The sequence below is a fragment of the Branchiostoma belcheri genome, unplaced genomic scaffold (genome assembly GCF_001625305.1).
Source record: "Branchiostoma belcheri isolate BF01 breed outbred unplaced genomic scaffold, Haploidv18h27 scaffold209, whole genome shotgun sequence".
NCBI classification, from domain to species: Eukaryota; Metazoa; Chordata; class Leptocardii; order Amphioxiformes; family Branchiostomatidae; genus Branchiostoma; species Branchiostoma belcheri.
Window position 1 is genome coordinate 286,660 of NW_017803591.1, and position 27,026 is coordinate 313,685.

A 27,026-nucleotide genomic window follows, 5' to 3' on the forward strand; every position below is an offset into this window, starting at 1 on the left:
CGGAGAACCTACTACTTAAGTTACCATTCTGCTGTTCGTTCACAGAAACCGTGACCTGTCACACACAGTCAAGGGACATCCCAGACGTAAACACAGGAGAATCCTACACGTAAGGCACCTTTAAAATCAATAAAATGTCGTACAATTTGTTAATCTGTTGGAACACTTCACATTTTGGACAAGGGTGATTTAAAAACAATCTATTTGTGCGGGAGTGGGACAGGCCCATTTTTGGTACGGTGTGTAGTGAAGCCATCTTCTGCATTTGCTCCAAAGCAAATGTCGATCTTTCTAGTTTCAATGTTGTTTTAGTTTTAAAGGTGCTCATCTTTTTCTAAAATCGTCTTTTTTTTATCATTCTTCATCATCACCAGGGTTAACTGTCCTGCGGGTTGCGCTGAGATGGGAGGCACTGTCTGGGGAAAAGTCATCTATACTGATGTAAGATAAAACTGTTGATCTGATTAGAAACGTTCGTCGCTAATGAGTGCAAGTACCTTCTGTGCGTCGTTCAGATGTTTGTGTAGTCATTTGCATATTCGGGACAATTGGAATACAGGTAGTGCTGACTGTATATGTTATGTTAGGACTCGAGTATCTGCCGTGCCGCTATCCATGACGGCAGGATCCCCGCCAGCGGTGGAGAAGTGACGGGCTACAAGATCCCAGGCCAGGCCTCGTACCAAGGTTCTGACCAGAACGGAGTCCAAACTCTTGGGTATGATCTAGAGTTAACTTTCCATTTCACGTGACAAATAGATTTTTCAGTAGAATTTCTGCTTTTTTCATGTTACTACCGATACCATTTTGAACACATCCATTTTCAGTAACGAAAGGCCATGTTAGGTTTTACGTGTATACTAGTATTTAAATTATGACAGATATTGTATATTGCCCCCTTACTATCACAGGTACGGGAGCTGGTCCGGTTCCTTTGCCTTTACAAACATAACAGAAGGTCTGTGTACTTCTTTACATTCTCCTCTGACAATGCACTATCAACCACAGCCTTAGAGGTTACTTACGTACTTGGGAAAGGATTAACACAAAACAACATTCAGAATTTCAGTTTGGTTTTCATGTATATCCTATGCACTAACGATCATTTACAATCTCTAAACCAAATTCTTTTGTCTGAAATAGAGCCAGTCATTCCACCAACCTTAGAGGTTACTTCAGGAAAGGATTAACACAAAACAACATTCATAATTTCAGTTTGGTTTTCATGTATATCTTATGCACTAACGGTCATTAGCAATGTATAAAAAAACTAAATTCTTTTGTCTGTAACAGTGCCAGTCACTCCACCTGAAGAACAACCGGAGCCACTGGAGCCAGGAGCCCGTGAGTTTGTCCTTAACAACGTATTGTAATACATCTGGAACTAGAAAGGTAACATTTGCAAAGCAAATGCATAATGTTTACCTTCGCATATGGTCTGCTCTGTTAATTCTCACTCAACTACATTCATATATATGATCAGACAGGAGTCTATATCCCTCCTATAAAATTGCGACATTATGTAACCCAACACCAGTTACCATGGTGAGTCATTAATTTTTCAATATTAGTCAAGGATTGAAAGATTATTTCTATCATTACTATACAGTATAAACTACGACAAAGTGGACTTTATCTTCTACCTTGTTTAAGCTACAAAATTGATATATATTCTTCTCTCACATACAGCCTCTGTGGACTGCAACACGGAATCACGTCAACTTAATGGCAACATTACCACGTAAGTCAGCAATATTTATCGGGACATACATATGGTTATTTATTAATATACAAAATTAACTATCATCTTAAATGTTTGTCTTACAGTGTGGCATTGAGAAAGTGTCAATACAAAATTAACTATCATCTTAAATCTTACAGTGTGACTTGCCCTGATGGCTGCAAGCAGACGGGAGGATCTGTATGGGGAAATGTCATCTACACGGATGTAAGTAACCGTTTTGATAAAACGGTTCAGACGGTTCGGCAAACAATTGCGTTGTCATGATTTATTTGTGAAGATTTACCACATTTGTGGAAGGATTAATATTATAACATCACCTTTTCGAAATGTCGAACCTGAGACCAGACTGTAAGGTTTGAACCACTTACACTGGGAAGGACCCCTGCTCTTTTAAATAAGGGTGGTGGGATCTTTACCGTGCTCAAGGAGTGGCTCTCCTTAAACACGGGCCCTCCGGCTTTACGTCCTATTGCTAACTTGACAATCTGAGTCAAGTGAGGAAAAATAAATAGGTATTAAGTGCCTTTCCCAAGGACACAACAATGGGGCCTGCCAGGGATTTGTACCCAGAACCTTCGGAATCTGAGTCAACAACCCTAACCACAAGACCACCCTGCCACCCTTTCATGTGTCTTTCTCACTTATCACATTTTGAAACTTTCTGCTTGCATACATGATTTATCATTACAACCTACATCGATGAATTCTATGTAGGACTCGAGCATTTGCCGAGCTGCGATTCACGACGGTAGGATTGAGGAGACTGGCGGGGAGGTAACCGTCTTCAAACAGCCTGGACGGGACGCTTACCCGAGCTCCTTGAGGAACGGAATCACCACTTCAGAGTAAGTAAAGTTTTGTTATTTTTTCTTTACCCCACCGGCATATTGTGAATTGATTTTTCAGTACTTAAAAGGAACAACGTCAAAAGAACAGTAATGTAACGTTACGCATAGGGTGATACTAAGATAGGATTTGTTTAAGGTTCAAACTTTTGTTCCAAGTTCCGACACAGAGAATTGTTTTCACTAGAGCTTTCGACCAGTCACTCTGGTCTTCTTCAATAGACTGAGCCAGTGGGTCTTGTCACATGGCCTCTCTGACGTTTGAACTTTAAACATGTAAACACCAACACAGCTGAACTTTCATGGCAGTATGATAGGATTTGTATGTCTAATTGGCAATACTGGATTCCCTTGCAGGTATGGCAGTTGGCCTGGCTCATTTGCCTTCACAAAGAGTGAGTTCTATGTCAAAAATTAATACCTGAATTTTTCCCTGTATCGAAGTTCAATTGACGACGACATGTTTTAAATTTTCACAAGTAGTATGTGCTGTTCGGGCACTTTAGTCGGGAAGACTTTATTTTCTTAATTGGCCATCAAGAATGCTAATGCATATATCTGGTCCTTCGATTTTCCACGGGAAAGTGCCTATTAAAGTTTGACATGATGCAGATATAAATGCTCTGCCAACAAAAACCACTACAATAATAATCAACTACTCCTGGGATTGTCTAAATAAATTGTATCTTTGGACATCAGTTCTACAATAATGATTTTCAATGCCATTATATTTTGATTATCAGGTCCAGTGATGCCGGAGGAACAACCAAGCGAAGGTTGGTATTCATTCATGATCACGAATTCAATAAGACTTGTGTTCCGTCTACCTGTTGATTTCTAGATATATGTAGAACTTTGTAAATAACATCAAGTTATTTTTTCAGACACTGCAACCTGCTCCACAGAGGCCAGGGACAAGCAGGGGCAATCTTTCACGTGAGAAAAGTTTCCAATACTTTTATCAGTTTTTTAGCTCATAAGGATGATCAAACAACACTTGGGCCATATAAGACATCATTATCATAACCATGTTTAAGACATTCTAGAAAATAACAATGCTAACCTGAACTAGAAAGGTAACATTTGTAAAGCAAATGTATATTGTTTACTTTTGCATATGGTCTGCTCTGTTAATCATTGCCCAAATACATTCATATGTATGGTCAGACAGGAGTCTAAATCCCTCCTTCTATGAAATTGCAACATGATGTAACCCAACACCAGTTACCATGGTGACAGACATCAACAAATCGGAACGAAACGAAATTGGAACGGAAGAAGAATAAGAGGAACGTAGCAAAAACAATATGTTTTCCTTCGGTAAACATAATTATTGACGTGTTGTTGTTTGTTTTGTTAGGATTGTTTGTCCCGCCGATTGTGCGTCTACTGGAGGGACTGTATGGGGAGATGGCATCTATACAGACGTAAGTAAACAAATGAACGCTGTTAGCTACCACATGTATCATATTTCAATCGAGCAGTACAAGAAGTGCATTCACAGTTCGAAATTACCAGCTTCGTAATCCGACGGCAAGGCCTACCAAGATATTGTTGTAACGAAATGAAAAGAAATGAAAAGTATATTACGGTTTAAAAACCAGAAAATAATCTCATCAGGTTGACAGAATATAGGGTATTAGGATTTTTTCATACACAACCAGGGATTCTTCCTGTCAAACACCTTCCTCAGAGCTTCTGAGTACATATAGCGACGAGAAGCGGAACTCCAGTCAGAAGCTCTGAGGAAGGTGTCTAATAGACATCGAAACATATGCAAGGTAGGAAGAATCCCTGGTTGTGTATAAGGTTTAAAACCAGTGAAGGTCATTGAGAGATTGCTATGGTTTAAAATTACCAGCTCTCTATTCTGACTTTAGGACTCGAGTATCTGCCGTGCTGCTATCCATGCCGGTAGGATCACAAACAATGGTGGTGAAGTGACTGTGTACAAGCTAGCAGGCCAGGATTCTTACGATGGTTCTGAGTCGAACGGAGTTTCCAGTCTCCAGTAAGCACGACTCACACTTGTTTAGAAGAGCATCAGCATTTGTTTTCTGTCCCTTTTTAAAATGTATAATTTACATCACGTACAAGTGGATATTTTTTGGGAATTTGATGCCCGCTAAACTTAATCTTAAAATCATGTTTTGTTTTGTTTTTTGTTCTACTTTTCAGTTACGGTCGTTGGGAGGGCTCCTTTGGGTTTACACCTGGTACGTAATCAAAGTCTACTTCCTCTTAACAGAATGCTTGTCCAGTTTTCCCACTCAATTCCATGTTCATTGTTACTCAAGGTCTAATACGTACATTTTACGTCCGTTTTTCAACCTTTAGGAAACGAAGAAGGCGGTCAGGAAGGAGAAGGAGGGGCCGAATGTGAGTCTTTAACTCTAAACTAAGCTAAGACACGAGCTAGAGCGGTTATACGTTACTACGCCTTCAGGCACTTTTAATTAGTACCTCAGATATGCCGGCTAGATAGCAAGTCACTGATGTAAAACATGTGTAACGTGTATCCAGGCAACAGCAGGCCCGTTAAAGTTTGCCTGCAACCATGTTTGATTTAGTACCTACGTGATCAAATGCACCACGGTGACCATTTTATGTAAACCACAACTAGGTGACTGTAGTTTATGCTCCTTCAGGTAGATGGCACTGCAGAAGTGACGCTAGATGTCAAGCTACGTGAACGAAGTAACAATGGTGCCCAAAATATGTCTTTCAACCTTGTGGATATAAACAAATGGTGCGTAAAATGCAGCAAAGGTTTTTCATGAAATTGTTTCTCTCCCGTTGTAGTTACCTGCACCGTGTCCTGTGAGAACGGCGGACTGTGTGTCGCACAGGACACGTGCGAGTGTCCGGATGGGTTCAGCGGAGAATACTGCGAGTCAGGTATATCATGTGGACATTTTGTAATACTAAGTATTTTGATAAGTTTTTCAAGTATTTTCAGTCAGAAATGACAACGATGAATGATTTCAACGTTCAGTAAGCAATTTCACGCGTGACTGTCAGAGCAGGACCCATTCTGTACAAAAAGCGCCGAATAAACCATTATTATTATTATTATTGCATGTATATACCAATTATTCATGATGATGATTCCACTTAATGCCTCCAGGATAATGCACAGAATTTTAGAATGTCGCCTCCATACGTTTCTAATAGGTACAGGCAAGTCCCATAGACGTTTTCAGGCCGTAGTGACAGTGGGTTGTTATTAATTAATCCACTGTATGGTATAGGTTGAGCCGATACTTCAAACTTGGAACTTTATTGTTGTACAGTCAAACTTGCACTCTTTATGAGGACTGACTAAAACGACCAAAGTCAGGTACCGATTTTACACCTGGTTGGAGTGAGGGAAGTCTTGTAAAGTGTCTTTCCAGGGACATGTCGACAAAACGTCTAGTCAGGAATACAGCTACCAGTAATTTAACCCATAACGGCACCTACATGTAGCCACTCGGCCATTCTTACATACACTGTACCACAGACCAAATCAATTATTTTGTATCGATCAAAACGTTTTTGTTGCATATTTCCTGGACAGAGAACAGGGTAGGTCCGAACAATGGACGCCCTGGAGACCACTGGACCCTGACCAACAGCACCTGTATGTGCTACTTCGACTACAGCCGGTCCGACTGCGGCTGCTGTGTGCAGGGCGGCTGCCAGTGCACAAACGTGGGTTATCTGTCTGAGAATCTATGTCCTGTTGTTTTCATACTGCATAGAAACATATAGCCAGAAATGTACTCGAAAGATGTTACAGATAAAACAAAATGCTTCTGTACTATTATCACTATACTATAATATACTATTCTATACTATACTAGAGAGTGAGAATGGTTTATTAAAAAAATAAAAACCTTCGCAGCAACAGTGCTGAATTGCGGTTTTTCTAAACAAAGTCACAAACACGTCCTTCAAATATCGTCAGGACTTACACATTAAACATTACAAATAAGTTTAAGTCCTACGATTACCACTCTTACATATATAGACACGACACACTTTTCTGTGTTTCTCTACACATAAGAGTAACATACAAGTTTGTTAATAGTATATATATATATATATATAGCGTGAGTGCTAAAGCAACTTCAGAAGTTTTTTTGACTGGACAATGAATAAAGTAGTTTATTTTTTCTGTACAGGAACACCCTCATCTGTGTGTGCAGTGTGGATACGGTCACCTTTGCGGAGTTCCTGGTAATTACTGACTACTACATGTATTACTGGTAAAAATTATGCTAGGACACAACAGGACATTGCATGCATGCAGTAAGTCAATGAGATTGCGATAAAAGTGACTGAAGAGAGCGACGGAAAAACTGAAACATCTAGGCGTGGAACCATTCAGCTGCATAACCATTTGAGAAAATTAGATCGTGGATCATTAGATCACGGTTGGTTAGCTGGTGTTATGGAATAGGTCAAAAGTGTTCGGGGGCAAATTTGACTCAAATGTAACTCAAATTCGTTGCGATTCGCGTAGAAAGGTAGACGTAGCCTACTCTCCACGCAGTGGTTGGTGAGGAAGATTGTGGCCTTTCTAATGTCCCTTTTCCTTTTTTTTTGTCCCTACCCCCACGTAGAAAAAAAGGAGCATATTAGTAGTTTCTACCAGACTAACTACGCTGGCTATATCTAGGAGAATAATTGCCAGGAGAGTTTGGCCGCCTTTATAGGTTTGACAGGCCGCGCAGTTAGGGAAAGAAACTACCTCCAGACTCCCTTGACCAATTTTACTCTCTTTTTTGCTGAATTCTACGATCCGTATTCCCGTAGAAAGGCCTGGTGGAGGCTAGCATATTAGAGAGGTCACAACCTCTGCTTGGACAACTTGGACGTGGCCTAATCATAAATCTGGTCAGACTGCTCCCGAACTTTAGCTAACCTTGGTTGGTAGGTGTTCGGGGGAAGGTTCTGAATGTGTGACGGAGGCTTCACCTGTTGATCATGACTACTATCCTCCCATCCTTACTACAGACAATGAGGTGGCTATAGACGCGTGGACCCTGACGGAGACCGGGTGCGCCTGCCCGTGGGGACAGCCCGGGAACACGGACTGTGCGTGCTGCAGGAACCGGGGATGTCTGTGTGACCAGCAACACTCCAACCGCTGCACACAGTGTGGCAGGACCTCCTACTGCGGACTCCCTTAAAACGGTAATACATTCATCCCTTCCACTGCCTTTAAAAAAGAAGACGTCAGACATCATAATAGCAAACGTACACAGAGTACATGTAGTTATGTATGTTCTCTATTGCTTTACTGTACCATATTTGACACTCTAGATGCAATCAACATTCGGGCGTGATTTTCAAAATGAAGAATTATTAGGTATTTAATGTGTGACTGAAATACTCATCCTCTATTGAATTACAAAAGTAGCCTACAAATTACTGGTATTCCATTTTAAACTTTTTTCTGTATTTTTGTAAAGATACTCAGTTACTATTTTCTCTCTCAGCATACTTTTTCGTCCATTCGATATGTTATTTTTTTCCCAGTTTAATTTTCTATCAATGCTAGATGCACGTTCAATGATATTTTACAGTTTATTCTCCCTGACATCGCTGAAATATTTGATATTCTGTACCCGTGTTTTTTCTCAGGCTTGCCTTGAAGACACCATGCATCGACTAAACGGACTGACGGAATATGCACGACCTGATAGACGGGAAAATTGACCAGATTTTACACGTAACCAAGACAACAGCTACAACGTAGATATTTTCAATTCAACTAGTTTTCACCTTTACACATATAAGTCCATTCCTATTGCCTACGTGTGTTCATTTTGCCGCTATGAATAGGAAACTCTGTTATAAGGAACTACGTACAAAGAGAACTATGTTACTTTCGGCATATTGCTTTAATAGATACAAACCTAAAGGGCAAGTGTAATACTATAAGCTTAGACCTCTTACAAATATATTATATCGTAAGGATTTGTTTTTAAAAAACTCCTTCTAGTTTGACTTTTTATGGCATTTCTATGGAAACGTCCCACACTCTATACATTGGTATTACCTCCCTTTTCCCCTCTATACATTTCTCAAACACTTGAGGGTTCTACACTTGATTCTATTAACTACAAAGGTTTATCTATACTTTTTAAGACCATTAATTTGCATTTTTGGTTATTCAAGAGAGTGGGCAGAGGCATCATTACCGGCGTATTTTCTACCATAGTGCATCTAAAACGGATGACATACTAGTACCTCAATAGCAAGTTAACAACATTGCTACGACCAACAATGTACAACATCACATCTGAACAATACAATTATGCGCATCCGACATTTCTCGTCTCCTGTTTCTTTTGTACATTAAAAGCGTAGGTGGCAGATAGTTTTCATAATTTGTATATACAAAGAATAATTTGATCAGGTTATTGAATGGTTATATAGCAATTCTTTATTCATAACCACTTGTTTAACAAGAGCCAAAGTTTCAATGACCATCTGTCATCTTCATCAGGGCAATTATGACTGGACCATTGTGCTCTGAAGCTAGGTGTTACTGGTTCACTTTGCACTAAAGGTAGGTGTTATTTTTGTTAGGTTTGTCATTTTGACAGACGGTCATAGAAATGTCGGTTCTTGTTAAACTTTTCTACCATTACCAGTCAACCATGACACAATGCGATTTCAGGGCAGCAAAACTGGAAATATTCTGAATAAGGCAATCTTTGTGATATTGACACATACTGCTTCACATTAGCACATTTAAATCAGCATTTCATACTTAAGGCATTTAAAACTGCAGAAACAAGTCCCAAGATGAGTCCTTTATTTTCTGGGTGGTACCCTAAAATCAGCCCAGGCCTCTTCCAGTAACCATTTTCCGTCAGAATTGTGGGAATTTTTGCTCCATGAGGGTCAATATACATTTGGATAGTGTGGTTTTAACTCAGTATGTAAATAAATGCCTAGAATATTTGCTTTGAAAAATCGGGTTTCCAAGCTCTAAACACTGCATTGGATGCCTTTATCGCACAGTGCAGGCTCATTTTACGGCTAATAAAGTTGAATGACCCACTGGAAGCGCCATGTAACCAAAGTATGCTCTCCTAACTCACAAGCACCTAGACACACACAACAGGACAAAAAATCGATGCCTGGATTATTACATTTCTTCACTTACTGCAGCAACCAGGAGTATCTACAGACATTCTAAGCTAAATTGTTAGAAGTGTTTAAACTAGACGAAAGGTAAACGTCACAGTTAACAGCTATGTAACTATAAGGAGTGTAAATGTCAGTAATATTGGAACGTTTAGCCACGCCCGAGTTTCTTTGTTCTTTTGTAGTTTTGCAGGTTGACCGTGAACTTGAAAGTTCGACTGTCAGTTCATGTCATCTCCCATTGTCGCAAGGCACCGCAAATATATACACGCTGAGCTTTCATTGTTGAAATTAAAGTGCTAAGGTTCACATTAAACGTTTCTAGCTCAGACACTTAAGCGACTACATAAGCAAAGTATTCATGTATCGAAACAATAATTTTTGCAAAGAATGCCCAGTTCACACTGCAGTCAGGAGTAACTTAAGCTGAATTTCAGTTAGCTACCAGAAACGAAAATTGCAAAAAATATAACTCTTTTTATCGCATCACAGATTTTCCTTCTAGTAAAAAATTATAAAAGCGTTCTTATCTCACTATTTTATTGGCAAGCGAATAATCTCTTTATTTCACCAGTACGAGAAAAACTTTACATCTACTTCTAGTAAAAAATAATTACTTAACATCCCTCTATCACAAATTTTCCTAGCAGTGTAGACCATAAATAAGATGAACAGAAATAAAGAATTATCACAACTATCACCTTTTCTGACCTGAATTTTTTTTCAGAACTAAATAAATGTGATATATCATCAAGTCTGAATTTCTTTACACCATAATTACTATCTTAACTGTACTCATGTTTGATCAAAGTAGTCAGGAAACATTGCAAAGATGTAGAAATTAGATTAGTTAAAACTTCAACAGCGTAATTTTCAGTCAGTCATATATAAGATAGGTTGGTGCAAAACTGTATACATAAGAATGACAGGAATTGTAAACTGGCGAACTAATCTGTATAGGTAACAATGACTAAACAATATACTGTGTGAAGGATATATCTCTTTGTGTTTTGAAGCCAAGTGACAGAATTAACGTCACTCTAGGCAGAGATTTATATAAGCTGTGACCGACTCCAGGATGTACGGAACACCTGTGTTCAAAACATCACAAATACTGACAGCCAGGATCTACCAATGTAAACTTTCATTCTAAGTCTTTCACAAACATCCCGGTTTTACATGTGTGGTTAGAAGAAAACATAGACTTTTATGAAAAATTGAGTCTATACGGGAAACCCTACTGGTTTTGACTAATTTGAGTAAAAGTGACCTTATGAAGTTATCGGTCAACTTGTGTTAACAAGAGCGTGTATATTATCTTTCTTACCTACGTCATACTAGCCGCAAATCAATATCCTTCCCTTTGTTGCGATTACAAGCTGTCGACACACGCATTTCTGTAACACCCACTTGTCGCGTTGTACAAATTTGTCCTCCTGAAATACGCCTTAAGTAAGTTGATAGTGTTAAACTGTATACAGAAACCTCGCTATGACGCATTCCCCTTGAACTAAAATAAACCGGAGGTACAAATTTACAGACAGGTCGGAGACAAGACCAGTCACAAAGAATGGACTAATTACTCTCGGCCAGGTTTGCTTAGGGCACATTATCTTTGGACAAACGTGCAGTCACTATACGGTGTACGTTGACCGCTGACTTTGTGACTTTTGGCTACGCAGAAAATTCTTTCTCGTGTGTTTTTTCTGCAGTTTGAGCAAAAGATTGGTTGAGAAAATGTTGCAATTTTCTTCTATTTATAGTCATAATTGCAGACGTTCTGGACACACGATAGAGGCTACGACGGCGGAACCAAAAGATTCGAAGGATTACTCAACGAATTTCTTGGATAAAGAACGATTTTTTTGTGTTTTGTTACCTTTCAAATCATACTTTTACATGTACGTATTGCATCATATTCCAAATATGGAATCAACGATTACACAAGCCTAAGCTCTCTTTCTTGTTTCATTGGTGATTTACAAATTCTGTCATATTATTTTCATTATTCTTTTAAGTAAATGTGAGATAGACTGATTTCTTTGTGTTATTTGATTTGATCTAATGATTTGATTATTTTTTATCATTGTTATGTTGCTTTACGTTCAAGTTATTTCATTGTAATATCTTGTATATTCCACTATATTGATTCGATTTTTGTTGTTAAATGTAAAAGATAATATTCTGTTTTGAACCAATTTTGTTTTTATGTTATGTTACTGAAGTCACAAGTCGAATTTTGGTCGATTTCTGGCATATAAAAATGGAATTTTGGTTGCTGTAGTTCGCTCAGCCATTTCTATGAAGTGTTTCATATCTTGCCAGGAAACCTTTAAACACATCGCTAGGTACGATATCCTTTAATAGCTCCACTACCTTAATCCTTTGAACAATAGCCCCCTAATCTCTCTTGTCAGAAAAGTGAGATAAATTGTTAACATGGTGCGTTTTGATCTTACACGAAGTATTACGCCGTGACGTCAGCATAATGCATGTGAAGTGTTTGTGGCTTGATAAAGCCCGGCCAGAGAAAACACCCTGTGTGGGCACGGCAACTATAAGGCCACACCAAGTAAATTTTATGGATGACGTCCGCGCGCGCATTTATTTTGGCCTGTTCCTAGAAAAAAAAACAAGAAATTCCGCTTCCTGTAACTATTACCAAAGTCACGACAGTGACGCAAATCGTTACATTGACGTGAAACCCGTAACACGGAATGGTTGGCAGGCCTGCAACAATGTGATGAAAGAAACAGGACAGGAAGACAACTGCTGTTCCACCTGATTTATTGCTGTTTCGCTTGTTACACTGTGTCACCTCATTCAATTTGTGTCCTAACATTTGTCGTCTCTTAGTATATTTCTAATCTAGGCATCTTGTTTTTTGGGCCTTCTTGTTTTTTTTCGCCCTCTCGCATTAGATTTAGGGTCTCCAAAGGACGTCATCCATAAAATTTACTTGGTGTGGCCTAATCTAGCGCTGCCTTGACATAGAACAGGGTCAGACACGACCTTGTCGGTTTTGTGCATGTTTAATCGATTGTAAAACTATATGGGGGGTACGGAGACTGGCTCGTGAGATTGCTATCATGTGTAGCTATCTGAGTGATAGGAGTGGGACAATAGAGTCAGGAGTCCAGCTAGCCGATCGATCTACATTAGTAACATTAGTGGCCTTAGAGTTTGTTTTATAGTTAAAAATACATTAAAAATATACGAAAGTATAGCAAGAAGTCAAGGACAATGTTGAGCTGGAAACAAACTTATATTTACCGTAACGATAATGAAGACTAACAAAAAAAGGTAACGCTGAAAAGATGCAACCAGGAGACAAATCAAATTAATCAAAAAGTATGTGGTTGAAACACATGTATAACATAAACCCCAGAAAATAGCTAAGAAATATGATGTATAATAACTACGGTTACTAAAACCATTTGGGCCACTGACATATATTCTGACGAGTCAATAGACATGTTTTAGTCCTAAAATGTCAAGTACATTCATTCCATGTCTGTTAAATCACAATAATGCACTGGTCACATAAGATCGATGATCAAAGACAAACACTCAAGAAATTGCCCCTTTTAAATGTGTTTTCAATGGTGATCTATTTTTGTAGCACTAATCAAATAGAAACCTATTTTAGAAAAAGCGATAGATTCAACAAACTTCAGTCAACTTATCATCTGATTACTAATCTACTAATACTGTAGTGACACAAATTGCAAATCTGCAACGTTTTTTCAAACAATATTTAACAATATTTTAATATTTAAAAGTATATCACCAAAAGTATTTCTGGTTTGTTTACACATGGAATCCAGGTTATGGCGTCACCAAAAATGGGTCTCAAGTGCTACAGGCATAAACATGAAACACATCCTGTATAACAAATATACACAGCACTTGATAATTTATACAAAAATGAGTAATGACTTTTATAGAACGCCCTGACTTACTATATTTGTTGAGCTAGAATTATTTTACGCTGATATAGAAAAATCTATATTCTATACGTTTGAGAAATCTATCTTGCAATATTTGTTGATACTAGTAAATAAAGATGTTTTGTATTATCAGCAGATGCCAACCTCGACCTATAAACACACGATTACATCTAAAGACCATTATGTAACAGTTTTCAACTCTCCATAACATACGACAATACCAACTGACCTAACAATAAAGCATTAAAGCCGTGTCCCTATATATATGGTATATATTCAAGTCATACGAAAGTAGATTTTATGAATAACCCCACATTTCACTTCATTAGATAAAGACATGCAATGCAATTTCACGGCGAGGAAACTGTATTTTCAAAATCAATTTTGTAGACATTTTTTGATGTGGTAAATTGAATCAATCCTATCCCATGGCATACTGATATCTGTGAGGCAAAAATGTGATGTCGCTGATGGAAAACCGTTGCTTGTTTTGTATCGTAGGCTGGTTCTAGATATTTATATAAAGACTTGTTTTGGGGCTATTTTAAACTTTTTTGGTATGAAAATGTACTCAGGCTGTAAATGTCAATATCAGACAGATGTTCTCAACCAGAATATTTTGTTTTGCTGCCCTGAACTTGCATCTGATGCCTTTAACGCCCTCGGTCCTGCACATTTGTGGAGCGTAGGCATAAAGAAAGGTCACATGCTTGAAATCGTCGGCAGTGGCGGTAAGATCAAAGCCCTGGCCTGGTTGACCTCTTCCGTGTCATATGATATTGACATGCTACAGTCTGAGTGCCCTCTCCTAACTGCAAAGTTCTGCTATTTGCGCATGCCCAGATTACGTGAACAACTTTTTCTCTTGAGGTTCTTGAGATTAGAAAGAAATCAGATTCTATGACAAAAATTATTCAAGCTTTCCACATGTGCACAACAACGCGTGTATTCATGTCACATGTAAATAATACGGTCCACTCTGCCGACTTAAAAATGTTAAAGGCATTTGATGCAATTTCAGGGTAGCCAAACGAAAATATTCTGGATGAGAAAATCTGTGTGATATTGACATTTACTGCTATTTCTTAGCACATTTTGGGCATCATTTTATACTTGAAGCGCCTACGATACAAAATAAGCAACTGTTTTCTGTCAGCGACATCGAATTTTTTCCTCAAAGATATCAGTATGCTAAGGGCTAGGAATGACCAGGAAAAAATGACTTTGAAAATCAAGTTTTGCTGCCCCGAAATTGCATTGGATGCCTTTCACCCTTACGTACAAGAGCCTTATTTTAGCCTTATAGTTCATATATATATATCAAAGACTTGCGCTAACTTTTTTTCCGTACTATGTTCATTAGTTTTGCCACACATTGTACCATGTAAATGTACAATTGTGCAATTAAGTTTTTCAATGTCCATGTATACTCAATGTAATACCTTCGACGCATCTACTGACTACAATGAACATTCCTTTAATCGTGTCCTTCTTAAATGGTTAGAATATTTGTCACATGTGCTGTTGCTATGACATTAATAACCGTTGTGTTTGCTTCCTTGACAAGTGTGATCTGTTTTGTATGTTTAAACTCCGGCGCGGTTAAACCCTGCCCACAGCTGTGGTGAACCAGCAACTTTTTTTCTTGTCTAATGCAAACAGTTGTATTAAGTCGGATCCATTTTTAGCCGGCTTTGATAACAGGAGGATTTGTCGTTTTAAAGGATATTGTAAACTCAGCCAGTTCAAGGTGGTCTTCTGTTCTAAAAAAAGTTAAGGATAAGTTTGAGACATCCGGTATGGATTTCAAAAAATTGATCATCTAGTGTTAACGTTACTCAAGGTTTACGTGGGCCCGCCTGTTTTGTGTAACGTACGTTGGTTACCGTTAGAAAAGCTATTGTAAGAAAAGCTATTCTTTCTCTGACCGGACAAGATGCATGTAATATAGGTCAATTCTTGTATCCAATCCATTCGTGTATTACGTATTGTGGAGATATTGGCTCCCGATCTGATGGCAAAATTAAAAATAAAACATGTTTAAGTCAAGGCTTAGTTCAAATTAGATGAACACTAAAGAAATCCCCCTTTTGATGGCAAAACAAAAACGCCAAGGACAATTTTATGCATGATCATTTACAGTCGTCGTTACGTTTCACTATCGCACAATTGTGTGGTTTCTCAATTTTGGAGACAAACCTGTAAGTAAAAATGATAAAAGTCTAGCAGATATACCACGAAACTTCTACAAGTTGGAACTTAACAAAGGGGAAAGCACGCTTAAAGAAGTAATATGGACAGAAGGAGATGGAGAAGAAGAAGATTGTTACGATACACAAAGAATGCATCTTTGGCAATCAGACTGGCATTGTGTGAAGCGCCTGTTACACATTCGCGAATTTGGGCTCCCGAACGCCCCCCCCCCCTCCAACCTTGGCTGCAAGTCAGTACAACACCAGTCAAACATTCGGGAATATGTCAGCAGTATTCTTGGTGTGTTTGTAGGTCAAATTTGGCTCAAATTTAACTCAAATTCGTATAGAACGCGTAAGCGTGGCCTAAATCCGGTCAGAGTGCTCCCGAACGTCAGCCGAATTAACCCGGTCGGCCGGTGTTCGGGAACAGATTCGGGGGAAGGTCGTGAATGTGTAACAGCGGCTTGCCAGGCCTGACGCATCCGGGTTCGTGCTCAATATCTCCCCAGATGGCGGGTACTTCGCGCACAAACACGTCAATCAAGTTTGTTTGCCGTCTTACCCAGCCGTGCAGGGAGCTGAGGCATGGCACGTATCAGCTTCATTGTTGACAAACAGGATTATATTGGTCAACACTTCTGTACACTGATAAATGATGCAAATCATAAAAAACAAGGTGAAGGACAGTATATATAAGGACTGAATTAATCTGCTTCCCCTGACCCATTGATATATGACCTATCTAATGTCAAACGTAGTTCTAGATACCATTGCTTCATTGCTGGCACCATTGACAACAACACACGTTACCAATAGGTTTGTCGTCATGACCAAAAACATACAAACTCTTGTCACGTAACTCTGCTGCATGGGTCATTAAAAAGATGTACTGGTGGTAAGAAAACTCCATGGCTTCATGCCTTGCAAGCCATGGTGGGGATAAGTACTTAAGTGGTAAGAAGTGGTAAGAATGTGTAATTTGGTATAATTCTTTTAAACTTTACGGTCTGCTACCAATTAATGAGCGGAGCTAGGGTGTAGATATGTCTGTTTCTGTAAGGGCATCCACTGGCACTGGCCGGACCAAATTTACAAAGGATAGTATGAAAGGGATATCCAGACCGTTCCGTCATAAAGTGCACACACACATTATTTCTTGCAATGCCTTTATTCCAACATTTAACTAACACATGGCATGGTGACGCCACACTCAAGTTGTTATTTTTTCATTTTATCTCTATGCCGATAATACAATACTCATTTTCACCTGAGGAAAGTGAGGAAAATCGTGTAAAGTGCGTTTTGCATGGGCACAAGACAGGTGGAATAGCAGGATTCGAACTCGGGACCTCTGGATACCAAGCCGAGCGCCCTGCCGTGACGCCACACGACCCCAATATTTGGTAGTCCATTTCGATATCGTCTGAAAGCAACGGAAGGTCGTTGAAGGTCAGACTACAGTGGGGTCACTGATAGCGCACAGGTCATCGGAGTCATCTTGGCAGCCGGTTCTCTGGACCCTGTTGCCCTTCAGAAACAACGTGCCATTGTCTTCTCTGCGAGGCCCCACCGGCGCTTTGTGCTTGACATTGGAACGGTTTTACGACTTTGATTCATGGACATACTTTTGTTTTTGGTGCATCGGATTCTATTTTACTGTTGTCCACCTTCTGTTGCTTGACTAAATATAAGCATGTCTTGTGTAAATGTATGCTCCTACAAGCTGATTGGGCTACCCAGTCGGTCCATGAAGAAAGAAAGAAACCAGCGTTTTGTAACAAGTGGCCATGACACAACGTGCACAGTGCAGTCGGCCGAGTTACTACGAATGACTGCATGGATCCAGTTAGCTTTGCTGGTAATAGAAATTATGAAAATGACAGTAAATTCATTGGAGAGAGAAAGACTACTGAGGATAAGTTGAATTGGACACTACTTTGATGTCAATTCCCTTGCTGACGACGCTCTAAAACATATATTACTTTATCGGTCTTCTCGTTGTTTCTTGAAGATTAATAGTAAAATTATTGAGTCTCACTCAAGATTTTATTACTAAAAGTCAACGTTTCGAACACGTTTGATTTACAAGAATTAAATTACTTCATTTAAGTACTACCTGAAGGGGTGGGGGTTTAATTTGACCCCAATTTGTTTGATTTGCACTGTTTGCTCAGATTGTGTATATCTATATGTTCTATCATATCTTTGTTTAGTTCTTTTGTGTTCGCTGTCTTGTAATTTTTCTGACTCAAAAATGAATGTAATTGTGCAATTGTGTAATCCACCGTTATTCATCTTAATTAAGAAAATGACATTATGATGGATTTTATAACATGGAATAATGATTTTGTTGGCGGGTAAATACATAAAGGGTCAGACTGTCGACCTAGAGCATCTGCTGGTCTATCTATGAAGAGGTCTGACAATCAAATGTTGGTAAACAGAACATCATGTGACCATCATGCTCTAATCACGTGCTCTTCACGTTGTGTGAACGTGGCCGAATAAGTAAATGGCAAGGTCAGAAAAGGAAAGAAGTTTCTCACAATTCGGAAATACTTTTCTTCACTCTAAAACGTGTTTTAAAATTCTATTAGATGCAAAATAAGTGTCCTCAGGCGATTCCATGTTAAAACATTATTTTGGTACACTTACGAAGAATAGCGCGTTTGAAGGCTTAAAAACACGTTTTTGCGCGCAATTAACGCACCTACCATACATAATGCATGGCAGTATTTCTTTTAATAAGACAAGAATACTTTTCTTCACTCTAAAACTACGTAGTCATCCTTTCTGTACGTTCTTTGTCTCTAATTCTTTCAACGGACACCTTTAATTATCCTAAATTGATATTGAACTAGTCACAAAAATTAAATGGTCCATGTGCATCTAGAGCAACTAAAAGCCGAATGAGTCATGTGTCGGCCTCGTTGCAAACACTCATCAATTTTACTCAGCTGTTGAAAGGAAGTTTTCGCTGTTTGTGACATTTTAAAGAAAACAGCGTGAAACAAACCTCCGTTACAGTGTTACTCAATGTAAGCAAGTAACAATGTATTATATAACTGCTGGATTGCATAGGTATTTCAACATATCTGTAACGTCGGACTCTCTGGAAGACACATCATTAAATGTTCGAGAATAAAAACCCACATTTTGACAGAGCGTCAAAGATACAATTAAGACAGTACTATATTCACTTTTACGCGACAGATACACAGTGTAAAAAAGTATCGGAAAAAACACATAAATCATGGAGTCGAGATCGCTGTTTGTAAGACTGTCACACATGTTTACAATGGTGTGTGCCAAAGATGGTGTGAAACTGTGGCTTCGTTTTTTTCTCCAGAATGCCGTGGTTGTCTTAACTTGCCTTAACATGAGGAAATGTCCACACTACTACATCGTCTGCATACACTACAGACACAGATACAGCCTAGGATTGAGGTGTTCTAAAAGTCTTTTTTCCAAGTACACCAAGTACAGTAGGGGCATCGTCACTATAGTTTTGAACAATTTTTAGACTTAGAGGTTCACAGGCTATGTGTAACAAGTCATTCGGTGTAATGTAGCCAGCTGCCGGCGCGCCGCGTGCCTGCGAAGCTGGTGTGTTACGCCGAAGGGCAGTTTTACCGGCTATACAGATATAAAATAGATCACAGGCAAGACTCCGCCAGGACCTGTGACACAGCCACCTCGGTAAACACAGCTAGCGGTATGTGACCAAACATCCTGTTCAAGAGGAGGTCAACAACCTCGACCAACAGCATTTTTCTTGGCGCCGCAAAACTTTACAGTGCAAACACTATATATTTGGTAGGCTGACTATTTTAATAGAAAGTTTATTGCAAATTCATGCCCGAAGGCTAATTGCATGAACAGAAGAAACATTTGTATAAAAACAGATAATTAATACACATAGAACTACTGATAACTATTAAGAAACTACTACTGGTACCTTTTTTTACGCCAGCCGCTGGTGGCAAAAGGTAACTGTCCGGCAAATGGGTACTGTCTGGCCAATTTGATACTGTCTTTGCAGCCACCGAAAGATCTGCTGGGTGATTGTTGCCTTCTGCTTACGTTGTGCTACAGTATAATCTTAGCTGAAACGTGATCATTAGATATCACGAAAACCTTTATATTTGGTCAGAGTACCTTTAAAGTCAGACTGATTATAAAAATTAGTCCCTCTCATCCTACACTAGAAAATGCGGCCATTTTTATACATTTAGTCAATGGACGGTTTAATTTTGAAAGTGACAACCCTGGATTCACTTTGAGACCGAAAAAGCAGTATCCGAGAATTACAAAACTAAATATTACGATGTTTTACGTAACAAGCTATTCAAACATGTTTTAATTGATACTTTTGAGCTGACGAAATTATGAAACAAGTGTTGTGTCCTCTTACTCTCCAAGCAGAGGTTAAAAGCTTTGGCTTATTTTTGGCGTGTTTGGGGGCATTTTTATAGGGCCCTCTTTTTTGTACTGGTACCTTTTTTTACGCCAGCCGCTGGTGGCAAAAGGTAACTGTCCGGCAAATGGGTACTGTCTGGCCAATTTGATACTGTCTTTGCAGCCACCGAAAGATCTGCTGGGTGATTGTTGCCTTCTGCTTACGTTGTGCTACAGTATAATCTTAGCTGAAACGTGATCATTAGATATCACGAAAACCTTTATATTTGGTCAGAGTACCTTTAAAGTCAGACTGATTATAAAAATTAGTCCCTCTCATCCTACACTAGAAAATGCGGCCATTTTTATACATTTAGTCAATGGACGGTTTAATTTTGAAAGTGACAACCCTGGATTCACTTTGAGACCGAAAAAGCAGTATCCGAGAATTACAAAACTAAATATTACGATGTTTTACGTAACAAGCTATTCACATTTCTGGAATCAAGTACGACAGATTTCAGGAGACTCGATGTTACAGACAGATTTCAATATATCTTAAAATGCAATAACTCCCACAATGCAAAAATAGGTAAATATTTAAAAGACTGCTTTGTTATTAGAAAAAATACCGAAACTCATAATTAGCCCCACTTGAGTGTACGTTATATTAGCCCTTGTTGTCTTAGTATTCAGGATGTTTTATTCTATACTTTTTTTGTACTAGTTGTTGCCATATTTTGTACAATGTACAATTGTCGTGCGGTAAAGTTCTTCTATCTTACCTTCTACATGCGGTGTTGTCTGAACGAATAAACCTATTCCGGTAAATTTTCTCCTAAACCATGTGAGATATTGAGACATTTCCACAACCTTAGCTATTAATCAACATAACGTACTATGGGGATATCAGTCATTTGCTGCTACAAGACGATTGTTACAGAGTAGAATGACATAACACGTAAAGTTGCCCATTGCGTAAAACAGGCTTTCTCTTTTCCTTAGTTACAAGTACTATGTGTAGAAGAAATGCACAGTAAGCAGCTGGGTGATAGCGTTCGTTGCATAAATGATCTGTTACGGAAAAGGGAAAATGATATAACAAGCTTTTATAACGTTACATTCCACTCTTCACCGGCAGATGACACGCGGGTCCACCCGGGTTACAACACAATGTTTTAAAAGCACTTTCCGGACATACCAGCATCAAATAAACATTACTGAGCCGCGGGGGGCACATGTTTTGTTATCAGAAAAAAATGCCGAAACTCATGATTAGCCCTACTTGATTGCATATTAGCACTTGATGTTTAGTAATTAGGATGTTAAGTTTCATTTTATACCCTTTATTTTTTTTGTACTATGTTCAATAGTCGTTTCCATACATTGCACCATGTACAATTGTGCAATAAAGTTTTTCTGTGTGGCTCACGCGCAACTTTAAACCAATAGCAAAAAAGATAACGATAAAAGATCCAAAAAGCAAGTTACTGAAAGAAGGTCAACGGTCCTTGCAACATTATATTCAGATCAATGATACTTGATGAGTTGGAAGAAAATATTATCGTCTTTTTTGTTGTTGTTTTCTGGTCACCGGGAGAACAGTTGGTTGTCAGGGAGCGTTCAAGATAAATGACCTGGAGCAATCTTGTCGGAAGTGGTATCTACATGAAAAGAACAGTCCCTGCAATACGTTATCACTGTAATTACTGACAACATCTATCATGTGTGGTGCGTTGGCAACGGTAACATCGTATGCCTGCAGTGACAGCCGACACACAAGCAAGCCAAGGTGGAGCTAACTTCTGAAGCAGATCCGGTTCCATTGATGCTAACACTGGCCAAATACAAAAAATGCAATAGTTACGAAATCATAGTTGTTATGATGTTCCAGCAAAAAAATTGTAGTATCTCTACAACAAATGCCGATCTGGTAATCCTCAGATTAGATGCGGTAAAAATCAGCACACTCGAGGATTAAATCCCCCTTCCAGTAGTTTATATTGTGCATACCCTACTATCTAAGACCCAGTTTGATTCTCGTTAACTCACTGTACATTTGCAGACACATTATGTAGACTTCATCAATTGGTAGTACAGTATTACCCACACAAAGGTAACGATGTGACTAGGACGTCTTTTCGCTCCAGATAATCCCAGAGTAATTTACTAAGACCCTAATGAGGAAAGGGGGAGTCAACCCAACAAGGGTGGGCACACAAAGGGTGGACAAATGAGCGTGTTTATCAACTTCTGCTGTCATTTGTCAGATCTGCTTTGATGATATTCTCATTAGGCCCTAATTTGTTCCGTGCCTTCGGGGTACGTAGACCCATTCATCAACAAGCGCTACTATTAGCTATTTTTATTATAACTTATTATCACGAGTAACCACAACACCATTACCAGCAAACTAGTAAAAGTTGAACGAAAAATTACTAAGACTTTTATATATTTTTGTTGAAAGCAAATCGTCGTTGCCACCATGTCTCGGCAAGCAACAAGGAAAACCAACTCAGTACATGGACTTGGTTAATGTGTTACATCTTACATGATGCAACATACTTAAAAAAACCTTATAAGCTTCAACCTGCCAACTAGTACTAGTTAATTTGAAATTGCTTAAGGAGCCGGAACACGCAAAAGAACAAAGAATTAAAGAATATGCAAATCATACCAAAATGACCTCCAACAAAGTTACTTGTATACAAATGTATTAAAGTCACCACTAGAAATCGATTAGTTTGTCGTATGTCAGCGGTATTTCTAATGCCCGCTTGTTATAGAATATCACTCAATCAGCAGTGTTCAAGGATGTTGACGCCGCTAAAGGTCCAGAACTTTCCACGGGATTACATCACGCTCTGGGCCTCCCTGCCCCAAATTGCGACTGTCGAAGACTTAACCTCAACTATGCGCCGTATAATACATGAAAAAGATGGAAAACTTTGCATCTTTTACCACAAACTATCCATCTTCTAAACGAATTAAGAAGGACTTAGGAAAAAGCACAACGTTTCTTCCGTTCAACAACAATCTAATAACTAGGGACATCGCGAACCTTAAAGTCAAACCGGACATATGAAAATAGATAGCACCACAAGGGACTATCAAAAGTATTTCACAACTAGTTGATAGTTTTGTGAAAGTATGAACTGCTTAGTATATAGGAACTGCAGATTTCTATGATTATAAAAGTTTACTCAGATGAATCAAGAAAATGAGACAATTGCTATGTTGCTAGAGAGACGAAGACCTGGGCCTGGCATTAGCGAATGTGTTATTCGCCCGCTAATTATGCCTTGGCAAATAGTACATACCAGAAACGTAAAGCTTTGTTATCTATACCTACCAACATAGGCAGGTTGGAATGGTGGGCGAGTCGATATGTTTCGTCGCTGCATAGAAACCAAGGAAAACACCCTCATGTTCTAGATTATCGTCTTTGGATAGATGACGAGCCCCGATTGTTTCCTTGCCTACAGGAAAACTTTTGGGAGAGCCAAATTCCTTGAACAGGAGAATAAAACTGACATGATTTTACATTCTACTAGTTCAATGTGGATATATTGAGTCGTCTTATGTAAGTTGTATTACATAGGAAGGCTTAGCCACTGAGAGGGCCACCCTGGCTAAAGAAAACAGAATTAAGAAAAAAAAGGTTTCGTAAGTCCTGTTCAACAGGTTTATGAAACATCCTACTGCGTCATGCTGACACGCGATGACAGCGTCGCTATGTGTTGCTCAAACGTTTGACCGGACTTTGCGCGCCCGTATTGGTCCAGACGTCGAGCGGGGCTCTGTGATTGGTGTGGGCAATCTGTGTACCTGGTCACTGATAAATGATGGCCTTTGTTCGGGTATAAAAGGGCGATGAGAGGTGAGAACCAGCGACCGGAGGACTGAAACAGCTTTGATTACAGATCGTCAAAGGATCTGTAGCTAAACAGCTGCAGACAGTACCATCCTCACCAGATCCTCTTTCAAAGATCAAGGAACGATTCAAGAGGACCTGGACATTACCAAACTATCTGCACAAAGTGCAAGAATGGGGCTAACTAAAGCCCAACTATGGACTTGCCTCGCCCTTCTCTGCCTCTGCGGGACCAACGCAGGGTAAGGAACCTTTCTGGAGAGTTGTACTACTGCTTGAGCGGCAATGCGACGAAGAGTATCTTCAAAACGTTTTCGTCAAATTCTGCCTTAGTCGGAGATCTGCAAGATCGTAGACGGGGAAAATGGAGCCTACTGCCCCTCTAGAAAGCCTAGTGGACTGCAGCGCTATTTCGGCACCGTGCTTTGCTTCCGTAGTTGGTAGTTTTGCAGCTATGTAGTGTGTGCTAGTTCCCCGCTGAAAGGTAGGATCAAACTTTTGACATTTCTGGCGCTGCCCGACTCTGGCTATCTGTAGAGCCTACTGTGCTGGTCATTCTTTCCTCGCGTCCAGTCGGATGACTGGACAATGCATGGGATTGGTTTTGTTAGATTCTATTTAATTGCTATCGGAATTCTGAAAATGTCTCATTCAAATGGAGTCATTGCGGGATCCAATATCGATACCTACAGCGCAGAACAGACGTAGTATTTGTACGAAACGATAATGGCTTTGACAATGACTTTAAAACAGCGAAAATTATTGTGCGCAAGAAAATGTCGAGTCATAAGAAAATCAAAGACGTAAGAATTTTGTTTATTTTGCAGGAGGCAGCAGAGGTCGGCGATGGAGATTCGTAAGTATCTTTTTCTCAATTCTTAAGAACGTATCGCGTTACTGTGTGCGGACATTTTTAACTTAAAGCTACTGATTCCTCAAATTATACCGTTGTTGCTTTCTAAAAATCAAAATTGCTGTTCCCTGACCGTTCTGATACATTAATATTTTTCCTCAGAGATAGAAAAGTTCAAAATATTTCTAAAAAGACGGAAAAAGCTTGCTTAATTTTTATGTAAAAGTATCTAAATGGAGCCCATGGACAACAAAGTTTACGAAATCTATCCTAGAAACGTTCTCGATTCACAGGAACGCTTTGTAGCGTTTCATTTTTTTTGGATTCTATAAATCGATCAAACATGAGAGCGTCGAGACTTTTCTAAAATGTTTATACAAAGTATAAACCGCAGTGGCCTTCTGTACGACGTCTTGTCATTGTGTTCCGGAAGAATGACGCACGGCGTATCCTTAAACTCATTTTAGATGTCAGTTCAGGCTTGCATAGCGTTTGACTGAAAACACCTATTGACTTGTTAGTTCTGTGATATGACTCTCCTTGCAAGGCAACGGAGAACATTCTAGTCAGGCTGAACAAAAGTTTCTTTGCATAACGTAGCGGGAACGTCCAAGGAGACAGTTACAGGCAACAGGTCATGAACCAGCTCCGAACACTTCTCAAACATTCGTGACGCTCTCTTTGTATTAAAATGTACGAATCAATGCCGTCGTCTTTGCTTGAAACACATTATTGAATTTGATTGAAACGCCCCCTTTGTTGTTCTTTTTTTATTTCTGGTGCTCCATGCATCCTGGCGCAAATTCAAACTATCGTTCAAAATTGTTTATGCATTTGAGAAGCCAATAGATTCCACGTTCACAGACAAAAAAGAAAACGACTCTCCTCTTAACATCACAAAACGCACACTACAGAAAAAGTGGGATCATTCGTCTTCTGCTGCCTGGGAAAAGAAGTCAAACCAAATACGTTGGAATTTAGTGTCAAAATTTGACTACAATTTACAAATATCAAATTGTTCTCCGTTGTCCATCTTTTTTTATTTTCATGTTACACGTACCTGCGAAATCCGGGCAAGAACTTTTTACACAATTCAACTTTCGTGAATCGTGGTGATTTGCTCTTGAATGTATCATGACTATAAACTAAAGCAGATGACATTAAACCTATCATATACCCATCTGCTGCTATTTCAAACCATATACTAACTTCGTCTCTCTCTCTTTCTTACAGCCCACGGACAACAAGAAGATGTTAGACAAACCCGTGAGTAACCACCATTGCCTTCTACACCTCACCCTGGACAGGCCAGCCCTCTGGCGGCAAATAGTTTGGCAATCATTTATTTGCTCACTAGTAAGCGTGTGACAATTGTATTGTCCGTGTCGACCAAGCTATTATAGGGTAGGTTAACACTTGGGGAGTGGCCGCGAGACAGTACATTTGAAAGAAACAGCTGAATGCAAAGTTAAACAAAGTTAGAGACGACATTATTGACGAGTTGGATTAAGTATTATGTTCTGACGCCCACTCGAGTGGCGGGCGGATGCCATCACTTGCTTTAGTAGATATGCCGAGGTCATTCTAAGTACAAACTTGATTCGCAGCAAAAGTACCTTAGAAAGTCTTTTTTTCATCAAAATTCGTAAACTCTGGTACAAAGCAAAAACTTTTTTCCAAGCTGTAGGTTTACGTGAGACTGTATCTTACATACATCGTTGCTTTGGTAAGGCTGTCTGACGCGACGTTACACACGTGTATCTCGTCATGCTTGCGGCAAGGTTACCGTCCTTTGGCAACGACCATCTGGTCAACTGGCCATCTCTTATCGCAGGGTTCAAGGCCGTGTGATATTTTCGGGACCGGATCAGGGCAGATATCATAAACATCACTGTTTGAACAGTCCATATAGACTGATCAGCGCACCATTCCGATATAGACCTAGATAAAGTTAGACAATTATCCCCGATAAACACACTTGATGCCCACTTCAGAATAGACCAGGTTAGGGGCTAAAATCC

The 27,026-nt window shown here is 39.3% G+C and overlaps 1 protein-coding gene and 1 pseudogene across 3 annotated transcripts in view; both read left to right on the forward strand.

Moving 5' to 3' along the window:
- Positions 1–8,903, forward strand: part of LOC109469589 — a 45,088-nt pseudogene extending 36,185 nt beyond the window's left edge.
- Positions 8,904–24,164: 15,261 nt separating this feature from the next.
- The window catches only part of LOC109469583 (mucin-5AC-like), a 58,418-nt gene continuing 55,556 nt past the window's right edge, over positions 24,165–27,026 (forward strand). For all 3 annotated transcript variants that reach the window (XM_019768119.1, XM_019768117.1, XM_019768118.1), the window contains exons 1-3: positions 24,165–24,394; positions 24,980–25,008; positions 26,239–26,271. In XM_019768119.1, coding sequence (XP_019623678.1) covers positions 24,327–24,394; positions 24,980–25,008; positions 26,239–26,271 — 130 coding nt within the window. In that variant the 5' untranslated portion in view covers positions 24,165–24,326. The remainder of the gene's footprint in view (positions 24,395–24,979; positions 25,009–26,238; positions 26,272–27,026) is intronic.